The sequence below is a fragment of the Lipotes vexillifer genome, unplaced genomic scaffold (assembly GCF_000442215.2).
Source record: "Lipotes vexillifer unplaced genomic scaffold, Lipotes_vexillifer_v1.1 scaffold1139, whole genome shotgun sequence".
NCBI classification, from domain to species: Eukaryota; Metazoa; Chordata; class Mammalia; order Artiodactyla; family Lipotidae; genus Lipotes; species Lipotes vexillifer.
The window spans coordinates 1,762,862-1,774,345 of NW_006798273.1; the positions used below are offsets into that span (position 1 = coordinate 1,762,862).

An 11,484-nucleotide genomic window follows, 5' to 3' on the forward strand; every position below is an offset into this window, starting at 1 on the left:
CAGCCGCTCCACGGCATGTGGGATCTTCCCGGACCGGGGCACGAACCCATATCCCCTGCATCGGCAGGAGGACTCTCAACCACTGCGTCACCAGGGAAGCCCTGGGATCTCTTTTGGAGGGAGGGTCAGGACTGGATAGCCCAGTAAGCAACAATCTTGTTTAGAGCAGGCCCCAGATGACTGAATCCTTGAAAATTTATTTATTCTATTTGTATATTTTACTCTGATTCCTTCTCTTTCTAAAATAATTTAAGGCTTATTGTAAAAAAGGACACGTATTCAGTAAGACTGAGACGATGTAACTAAAATAGGGAAATTGAAACTAGAAGACAGAAGAAGCAAATATGCCAGTTTGGGGACTGATGTTAGAAAACTAAGATCAGGAACCTGTTTTTGCCTGGTCCTCTTGGTAGGGCTCCTAATGGGGCCCACTGATGGGTTATGAAGGGGACAGCAAGGGTCTTTAATATCAGAGGGAAGACAGCTCAGAATACAGATACCCAAGCAGTGTTGAATCAAGTTGATTTTAGTTGAAGAAGAAAATTTGTCTTTTAGAGACTCTGGGCTTATAAAACCGAAAATACACATTTTTGTAAAATCTGATTTGTAACAGAATATTACATCGTGAAGGTCTGATACGTCAAGTGCTCTACAAAGAAATGGGGTTTATTTTGGGGAAAACTACCTTCCTTCTGTTTGACACTGAATTTATTAAGCAAAAATGTAAATAGCATGGGGGTATTATTTAGGATAAAATACAAGTTTGAGTATATTCTCCATACATTTATGGAATCATTATCATTAAAAATTACTATAAACTAACAGTCTGATATGGGAATTGAGTTTGGGTTGAATGTATTAAATCTAAATGAAGGCAGCTATTGATACAGTAGAAATACTGCAAAAATGTTTGTGAAAAGTGCATTAATTATTGATTGATCATTATCAGTATGGGCAGTTCAGTATGCTGCCAATTGAATGTGAGGGGAACCTTGTCAATATCAGACATTCTTTAAGAACAATTAGTGGATCGGAAATGAAAGAAGAACTGAAGAGAGAATTTACGTGTGGAAAAGATATTCAAAAAGATATGCTAGTAAGGAAATCCATCAGATCAAGCCTCATCTTAATTCTGGAACTTTTGCTCGATGTCTTGAGATGGACCAGCCCAAATGAATGCTTAAATCAACATCACAGCATTAATGGCAAACTCCTACGGCATTGCCCATTGGATCTAATAGCAAAGATCGCGGTCCTGTGCAGAGACTCGGGAAGGAAAAGGACTGTCACGAACAATTTATAATGCTCCAGGACGGCTGCATTTGGGATTGCTTCTTTAGCAGATGTGACTGCAATTTATTTCAAACCGGTGAGTAAACATGACCACAGTTGGATACCACCAAAGACAAAGTCATTCTCCTGCCTCCACAGTGTAGATGGAGAGAACGAAATACGAAGAAAACCAGGACCGGTTGGAGATTCTGGGGGTTTACTTAGTCCTCATGGTTAAGGTTTGGCTCCAGCAGAGCAGGTGGTTTAAGGGGAGGCAGGGGTTGTTGGAATGAGGTGGGCTGGGGTGACTGTCAGCAAGGTTACATGGGCACTGGGACGTGTTGGTGTCAGGTGCTCTCTTGTGATAAGGCTGGTGGTACAAAAGAGGGGTGGGCTGGAGATACAGATTGGACCACCCGGGGTCCCGGGGCTCCCTCCAGCTTAACAGTGAAGGGCATTGAGGGCTGGGGACAAGAGGTCCATGTGAAGAATACGAAGGTCTGGTTTCTGGCCCTTTTTCTACCACTTATTAGGTGACCCTGGTTGGACAAGTCTTTTGACCTCCCTGAGCCTAGACTTTTCCATCTGTGACACGGGGTCAGCACTTCCTGCCCTGCTCAGCTCCTCCTGGAGGACTGTTGTGGGGCTCTGTGGGACAGAGGACCCAGGGGCCCTCCAAAAAAGCCCGCGAATGTCCGCTACAGTTGTTTTTATTATTTGCTGGGAACGAACCCTCCCGTGTGAGCGGATACTGGAGCCAGGCAGTGGTACGTGCTCCAGCCTTGGAGGAGTATTTTAGGAAATAATCAATACAAGATGCACTGGGCTTGAGCCACGATAAGAGTCATAAATGTTGACAGTCTGCTGCTTGATAAAATTAATAATGCTTGAGAGAAACATTGTAAAAACCTATGGGAGGGAAAGCAGAGTGTGTCTGAGGAGAGAGTCTAAGCCAGTGTGGAAACTGTCCTCCAAGGAAGGTCGGCCCCTCCTCCTTCTGGTGGGGAGGTTTACACGCACGTACGCACACGTACACACAGGCATACATGCACCACACACATATGCACTTGTGCACGTGGGCAACAAGCCCCAGCTTTGTTGGCTGCATCTCAGAAGAGACTGATGAATCAGGAAGGCTAGCATTAATTCCAACAACAGATAGTTGGAATTACCTTTGCAAGAAATGCCACCTGCCTCTGAAATTCTAAAATAAACCAGCGACGGTGTCCTTGCCCTGTGCCACTTCTCGCTGGTGTAGAAGAGCGTGCGTGTGTAGCTTTGGGGTTCGAGCTGCTGAGCACAGCAGGGGAGAAGCGGGCAACAAAGGAGGACCGGACCTCATGGTTTTTAACCAAAGCCCTGAGATGCTCTGTGCTTAGAAAGGAGAGGGAAGAATACTGATTTTCCTGTGTGCAGAGTGTTCCCAAATCTTCCAAATCCTCTGTCTGGGTAGATTGTCCAAGACGTCAAGATTGTCACCCGGACTTGCGCCAGCTGCTCGCTGTTGGTGGGAGCATCGGTGCAGAGACGCTGCAGGTCTGAGTCGCTATGTTGAACCGTGGTAGTGGTGAGGGGGCCCAGGGACAAACTTGGTTAAGGCCACGTGAGGCCAAAGGGGAGTCTGCCAGGGGCTGGCCTCCATGCACACGCAGTGGACTTCCTATCGTGTGCCAGTCTTTAACTACTCCGTCTGTGGCCAGAGACCAGACGACCCCATTAAAAAAGGATGAACAGATGCTCAGCACCATATATAAAAGAGATAAACAACAAGGTCCTACTGTACAGCACAGGGCACTTATTCAATATCTTGTAATAAACTGTAATGGAAAAGAATCTGAAAAGAAAAATAATACATATATATGTAAAACTGAATAACTTTGCTGTACACCTGAAACTAACATAATATTGTAACTCAACTATGCTACAATAAAAGTTTTTTAAAAGGGGATGAAAACATTGGCTACTGTTCAGTAGAGTGATGGAATTATTCTTAATTTAAAAATTGCTTTTGCTGTGTTGAATTTTTTATTGTAAAAGTAACATCTGTTTATTATTTAAAAAGATGTTAATTTAAACGGTCAGAAAAAACCGTAAGGAAATCTTGACATTGGGTCTGTCATGTTTTCAGGCAGAGAAAACAAAGAATTTTGCCAGTTGGAGCCTGGTCATAGGAGAAGTCCTCTCATAGCAGACATGGCCCCAGGGGTAAAGGTGAGAGACACTGGGCAGCCTGCCCTTCATGAACTGATGGTTTTTTTGTTTGTTTGTTTGTTTTTTGCAGTACGCGGGCCTCTCAACTGTTGTGGCCTCTCCCATTGCGGAGCACAGGCTCCGGACGGACGCGCAGGCTCAGCGGCCATGGCTCACGGGCCCAGCCGCTCCGCGGCGTGTGGGATCTTCCCGGACCGGGGCACGAACCCGTGTCCCCTGCATTGGCAGGCGGACTCTCAACCACTGCGCCACCAGGGAAGCCCAGTTGTGCCCATTTTCAACTGCATACAGCCCCTACCCTATCCCTGTCCTTCGGCAACCACTAATCTATTCTCCATCTGTATGGTTTTGCCATTTCTAGAGCGGTATATAAATGGAAGTTCATTAATTTTTGCCTACAGAAAGATACTCCTTTGGGTGAATGTGCCACAGCACTTGGAATTCTTAGACGTCTCCATTTTTGCTGATCAAATGGGTATAAAATGGCATCGCACTGTGGGCTTGCTTTGCATGTACCAGCTCACCGAGGATGGTAAACAGAATAGCTGGAAAGGTGTGACTGCCGTGGCGCCTTCCTGTGCCCTGAGCCTTCCAGCAGGCATGCAGCCCTGCATGTGCCCTCTTCTCCCTCCCTGGACACCACTGCATCACCAGATCAGTCCCCACATGTAAATATCCAGTCCTGATGTCCCCAAAGGGGAGAAATTATAATTAGAACATGATGAATGAATGATCAGATAAGAAAGCAGGTCAATCATTGATGAGTCCAAGATGGAAACTCTTTCTGTTCTGCAATGTAGACATTTAAAAATGGGTAGGAATTAAAAACGAAGAAATCTGTGAGCACCAGCTGGGGTGAGGGCACCCACCATTAGGTCCTTTGGGGAAAACTGGCTTCCCTATGATTTCATCCAGGCAGGGTCTCTTCTCTCTGGGATGGGTTGGCTGTGGCTTCCAGAGAGAAGAAAGTCAGCTGAGATGCAGCAGATAGATCCTCCTCTCAGAAATCCTAGAGGGTCCTGGTTCAGACTCATGATCCTCCGTTGGTGCTTTTACCATATGCCCACACCTGCCTTCTGTTTAGCAAGCCTCTGGTGGGCCATGACCATGGGGAAGTCTTCATAGGGTGTTGCAGCTCTCTGGGTGGGGAGCCCTCTCCTCTGCACCTCCAGGATCTTGCACTGGGCCTGGTGCACAGAGTTGCATAGGGAATGTTTGAGCAAATGAGGGAGGGGCAGCTTGTAGTTTCAAGCAGGACTTAAGAAACATTTCAACCCATTGCAATATGTGGACCTTATTTAGATCCTGGTTCAAACAACAGACTGTAAAGAAAAACTAGACGTCAGTTGGGGAAATTTGAAATTGGATATTTGGCAGTATTAAAGAATTATTATTATATTTGAGGTGGAATAATGGTTGTAGGGTCATGCTTTTACAAAGACTCTTTAGGGCTTCCCTGGTGGTGCAGTGGTTAAGAATCCACCTGCCAATGCAGGGGACACGGGTTCAAGCCCTGGTCCGGGAAGATCCCACATGCCACAGAGCAACTAAGCCCGTGAGTCACAACTACTGAGCCTGGGTGCCACAACTACTGAAGCTTGCATGCCTAGAGCACGTGCTCTGCAACAAGAGAAGCCACTGCAATGAGAAGCCCGCGCACCGCAACGAAGAGTAGCCCCCGCTCTCCGCAAACAGGAAGCCTGCGCACAGCAACAAAGACCCAAAGCAGCAATAAATAAATAAATAAATAAAATAAATTTTTTTTAAAAAAAGAGTCTTTATTTTTTACAGATGCATAGGAAATACTACTTAGGGATGAAATGACAGGATGTCTGGGATAAACTTCGAGATCACCTGGGGTATAGAATGGGAGAGTGAATTGGGGGAAAGATGAATAAAATGGATCATGAGCTGGGCATCACTGAGTTCATGATACTCTTCTATTTTGAAATTTTCCACAATAAAAAGCTTTTTAAGAAAGTTTTATTCCTGAGTATCCTAGAAGGAAATTTGAATAGATTCAAAGGACTGGATCTTTAAAAATGCTTCTCTGATCACATCAATCTCAGCTGAAAACCCCTTCCTGTTAGCTTTAGAGAAACCCTCCAACCCTTGACATGTCTCACAGGTTCTCATGTGGTATGGCCCTACACTCACGTCTCCACGTAGTCCTTCTGTGCCACGTCCTTCTGTGCCACGTAGTCCTACCCGGGAGATCTGCTGTCTTGGCCTTCTTTCGGTCCCTTGTTTCCATATTTGGACCACTCATGCTATCATCCTAGAACGATCTTTTCCCCTCCTTCACCTGCCTGACACTTGCTCATTCTTCAAGTCCCAGTTCAAGTGTCCTTACTTCAGGTAAACCTCCCTCAAGCCTGCAGTTTAAATCTCACGTACATGTTGTCATCTGTCTTTGTGCCTTACCATATTCTGTCATGGCACGTACCCATTTTTTTTTTTTTTATGATCACGTTTTTTTTTGGAGGGGTTTAAGATTAATTTTTATTGGAGTACAGTTGCTTTACAATGTTGTGTTAGTTTCTGTTGCACAGCAAAATGCAAGGATTCTGCAGTATATGCAAATCAATCAATGTGATACACAATTAACAAACTGAAGAATAAAAACCATATGATCATTTCAGTAGAGGCAGAAAAAGCTTTCAGCAAAATTCAACACCCATTTATGGTAAACACTCTCCAGAAAGTGGGCATAGAGGGAACCTACCTCGACATAATAAAGGCCATTCATATATGACAAACCCACAGCAAACATTATTCTCAATGGTGAAAAACTGAAAGCATTTGCTCTAAGATCAGGAACAAGACAAGGGTGTCCACTCTCGCTGCTGTTGTTTAACATAGTTTTGGAAGTCATAGGCACGGCAGTCAGAGAAGAAAAAGAAATAAAAGGAATCGAATTGGAAAAGAAGAAGTAAAACTGTCACTGTTTGCAGATGACATGATACTATACGTAGGGAATCCTAAAGATGCCACCATAAAGCTACTAGAGCTAATTAATGAATTTAGTAAAGTTGCAGGGTACAAAATTAATAAACAGAAATCTCTTGCACTCCTATACACTAAAAATGAAAGGTCAGAAAGAGAACTTAAGGAAACAATCCCATTTACCATTGCAACAAAAAGAATAAAATACCTAGGAATAAACCTACCTAAGGAGGCAAAAGACCTGTATGCAGAAAACTATAAGACACTGATGAAAGAAATCAAAGACGACACAAACAGATGGAGAGATATACCATGTTCTTGTATTGGAAGAATCAATGTTGTGAAAACAACTATACTACCCAAAGCAATCTACATATTCAGTGCAATCCCTATCAAATTAACAATGGCATTTTTCACAGAACTAGAACAAAAAATTTTACAATTTGTATGGAAACACAAAAGACCCCGAATAGCCAAAGCAATCTTGAGAAAGAAAAATGGAGCTGGAGGAATCAGCCTCCCTGACTTCAGACTATACTACAAAGCTACAGTGTTCAAGACAGTATGGTACTGGCACAAAAACAGAAATATAGATCAATGGAACAGTATAGAAAGCCCAGAGATAAACCCACGCACCTGTGGTCACCTAATCTGTGACAAAAGGAGCCCAGAATATACAATGGGGCAAAGACAGCCTCTTCAATAAGTGGTGCTGGGAAAACTGGACAAGTACATGTAAAAGAATGAAATTAGAACACTCCTTAACACCATACACAAAAATAAACTCAAAATGGATTAAAGTCCTAAATGTAAGGCCAGACACTATAAAATTCTTAGAGGAAAACATAGGCAGCACACTCTCTGATGTAAATCGCAGCAAGATCTTTTTGTTTTAAATTAATTTATTTTTGGCTGCACTGGGTCCTCGTTGCTGTGCGTGGGCTTTCTTTAGTTGCAGCAAGCGGGGGCTACTCTTTGTTGCGGTGTGCGGGCTTCTCATTGCAGTGGCTTTTCTTGTTGTGGAGCATGGGCTCTAGGCACGTGGACTTCAGTAGTTGTGGAACGCAGGCTCAGTAGTTGTGGTGCGCCGGCTCTAGAGTGCATGCTCAGTAGTTGTGGTGCACGGGCTTAGTTGCTTCACGGCATGTGGGACCTTCCCGGACCAGGGCTTGAACCTGTGTCCCCTTCATCGGCAGGCGGATTCTTAACCACTGCACCACCAGGGAAGTCCGCAAGATCTTTTTTGACCCACCTCCTTATGAAAATAAAAACCAAAATAAACAAATGGGACCTAATGAAACTTAAAAGCTTTTGCACAGGAAAGGAAATCATAAACAAGATGAAAAGACAACCCTCAGAACGGGAGAAAATATTTGCAAATGAAGCAACTGACAAAAGATTAATCTCTAAAATATACAAGCAGCTTATGCAGCTCAATATAAAAAAAAAAACCCAATCAAAAAATGGTCAGAAGACCTAAATAGACATTTCTGCAAAGAAGACTTACAGATGGCCAACAACACATAAAAAGATGCTCAACATCACTAATTATTAGAGAAATGCAAATCAAAACTACAATGAGGTATCACCTCACACGGGTCAGAATGGGCATCATCAAAAAATCTACAAACAATAAATGCTGGAGAGGGTGTGGAGAAAAGGGAACCTTCTTACACTGTGGGTGGGAATGTAAATTGATACAGCTGCTATGGAAAACAGTGTGGAGGTTCCTTAAAAAACTATAAGTAGAGATACCGTATGATACAGCAATCCCACTACTGGGCATATATCCAGAGAAAACTGTAATTCAAAAAGACACATGCACCCCAATGTTCATAGCAGCACTATTTACAATAGCCAGGACATGGAAGCAGCCTAATGTCCATCAACAGAGGGATGGATGAAGAAGATATGGTACATATGTACAGTGTACCCATTTTGGATTGATGTATTTATTCACAGGTCTGTTGTTTGTCTCTTAGCACCACTAGAGGGCAAACTCCTTGAAGACTGTCTCTGTCTACAGTCTTGGTATGTAGGAGGTGTCAGTACATGAATATTAAATGAATGCATAAAATCAAAACTGTATGGCAGTTACGGAAAAGGTTGAATTTAGAATTACCATATGATCCAGGAGTTCCACTCCTAGGTATATACCCCAAAGAATTAAAACAGGGACTCAAACAGATACCTGTATACCAATGTTCGTGGCAGCATTATTCACAGTAGCTGATAGGTGGAAAGAAACAAGTGTCCGTCAACAAATGAATGGATAAACAAAATATTGTATATACAAGTGTCTGTCAGCAAATGGATGGATAAACAAAATATTGGAGGTACCATGCAATATTATTCAGCCATAAAAAGGCATGAAGTTCTGGTAGATGTTACAACACGAGTCTTGAAAACATGATGCTAAGTGAAATAAGCCAGACCCATAAGGACAAATACTGTATGAGTCCACCTATGTGAAATTTTGAGAATAGGCAAATATATAGAGATAGAAAGTAAATTACAGGTTCCCAGAGGCTGGGGGAAGAGGAGAATTGGGGCAGTTATTGGCTAATGGGCACAGTTTGTTGGGGGGTGATGAAAAAGTTTTATAAGTAGTGGTGATGGTTGCACAACACTGTTAATGTAGTTCATACCACTGAACTGTACGTGTAACAATGGCTAAAAATGGCAAACTTTATGTTATAGGTATTGTATCACAATAAAAAAATCTTGGAACATTTAACAAAAATGATGATTCACCCCTTTTGCTTTCCCACACATCATTCATTGCAGGGGAATTTTTTTCTTGTGCTTGGACACGCTAGACAGTTAGCGGAACGTGTAGGTTGTGCCTCTGGTCCAGCCCAGGAGGCCGTGGCTGCCTTTCCTGTTGGTGCTGGAGGGAGACTTCCAGGGAGGGGACGCAGTGCCTCGGGAGCAGGTTGGTGAGCCCTGGGTTGGTCACGACTTCCCCGGATCTCGGTGCCAGCCCAAGGCCCCTGCTGGCCTTCCTGGTCACCTGAGCCAGCCATCAACCTGAGCATCAATTCTTCAGCGTCATCTTCACCCCGCAGGCCGGAGCGCCTTCTCTCACCCGCCGGGTCCATGTCATCCAGAGGCTCCAGGCATCCCTAAGTGCTTTGGACAAACACAGTTGAACTCATGCAGCCAAGTGCCGGCTGAGCCAGGGGCTGCTTGGAGAGTGACTCACAGTGAGGGGGTGGGAAAAGGACAGAGGTGCCAGGGAGACTCTCTCTCCTGAGGGCTTTGAATCCCCACTCTAGCTTGGGAGGCGGCCCAAGGTCTCCCGCCAAGCAGGCTGATGCAATCTGGACAGACTCTACAGCCCAGAGAAACATGACCTGCTTCCTTTTCTTCTTCCCCATGACGGCTAGCTTTTTGCCTTATATGAATCATCTCATTCTGTCTTAGTTTGCTTGGGCTGCCATGATAAAGTGCTACAGATCTGCTGGTTTCAACAACAGAAATGAGTTTTCTCACAGTTCTGGAGGCTGGGAAGTCCAAGATCTAGCTGTCAGCTGGTTCAGTTCCTGGTGAGGGTCCTCTTTCTGGCTTGTAGTCTGACTCACCGTGGCGGCCACTTGCTGGGCACCTTTGGTCTGCCTGCCGGGCTGGGCTCCATGCCCCTTACAGGAGGCACCTGCTCAAAGTGTACATTGGGCCAAGGAGTCGTCTGCTTAGAGCCCTCCAGGGGCTCCCCCATTTGGTCAGATTCCCTGCTCTTTGGAGCATGTGGCTTTGGCAACACACTGGTCAGCACGTGGGGGAAGAGGCCCACGTTTGGACAGACTGTGGAAGTCAGGGTCCCGCAGGCACTGCCTCGGTTAACTGCTGTAGTTTTCCACAAACCTGTGGGTTTCACTCACCCAGCCCGATGCTCCTACTAATAGCATTTAGTGAATGGAGTCTTTCAAAAGGTGGCTGAAACACTCATTGTTTTCCCCTTTCCAAAGAGAAGGAAAATAATGTAAAACCTAGGAAAACTATACTGTAAAGAACGTTTTAGCCACCAGCCAAAGAGATTTAAGGCTGGAAAATTCAACCTGTTTTAGTTTTAGAAAAATATTTTTCTTTAACTTGATTTCCAAGAGGGTTTAGGGGAAAAAAAAATTTACCATCTGGATGGATTCCATTTTCCTGGGTTGGAATTAGTAATGCAATTTGCAGGGTCGGCAGTGATTCCGAAGAGCAGGGCTCTGAGAAATCAGGGCGTTAAGCATCTTCCGAGGATACTTGGCGATTCTCCAAATGAAAAGCGCCTCCTGTGTGAGATGTGATTAGTGAAATTCGTCCATTGTAATGTCAAAGCGTTTCACCTGGTCAAGTGGTTCAGTCTGAGTTGATGGGGTGGCCTTTCCGGAAGTTAGCGTCAGGCTGATCACACACGTGTAGTGCAGGGACTGGTCCTCACCAGAGGCTGATGACAGTTGTCAGACAGCAGCATGTGAAGATGCCATTTCTGCCACTTCCCTGCAAGGTCTTTCTTGGGGGTCACTGTGTCCACTGGGGCTCATGCCATTGCATGATCCCAGAAAAAAGGCACCTATTGGCTGCTATACTCGCAGAGTTCAGGGTGTAGCTGGCTTCAGGGGTGGGTGTGTGGGACCTGGTCTCTCTCATCTCTCGGTTTCACCTCACCTCCATCCCCACATGTTGGCTTCCTTCACCAGCTCTCGTGATGGGAAGAGGAGCCCTGGCCTCCATTCTTCCAGGTTCCACTGCTTCCCAAAAGAGTTTCTCTTCACCAGTAGCTGACTTGTGTGTCCCAGTGGCAGCTCTGATCGGACCCATCCAGATCACGGGTCCAACCCGAAGCATCCCCGTTGGCCATGATGTTATGCAGATCAGCCAGTCCTGGGTCCTGGGTCCCAGGCTCATCCTAAAGCTGGGCTGGAGGTTGACATTAGCCACCAACCACTTGGACTGATTCTGGGAGAAGAGGGCTCCCCAGAGGGAAACTGGGGCTGTGCTTCTAGGAGTGGGGACATGCCGACCGGCAGACACAGCAAATGTCTGTACACCTGAGCTCTTCCCACTTTG

General features: G+C 45.0%; 1 protein-coding gene across 1 annotated transcript in view; it reads left to right on the top strand.

The window, feature by feature from the left end:
• The window catches only part of ACOXL (acyl-CoA oxidase like), a 395,915-nt gene that overhangs the window by 48,604 nt on the left and 335,827 nt on the right, over positions 1-11,484 (top strand). Inside the window, 2 exon segments of the mRNA XM_007470234.1 lie at positions 3,401-3,455; positions 3,458-3,483. Coding sequence (XP_007470296.1) covers positions 3,401-3,455; positions 3,458-3,483 — 81 coding nt within the window.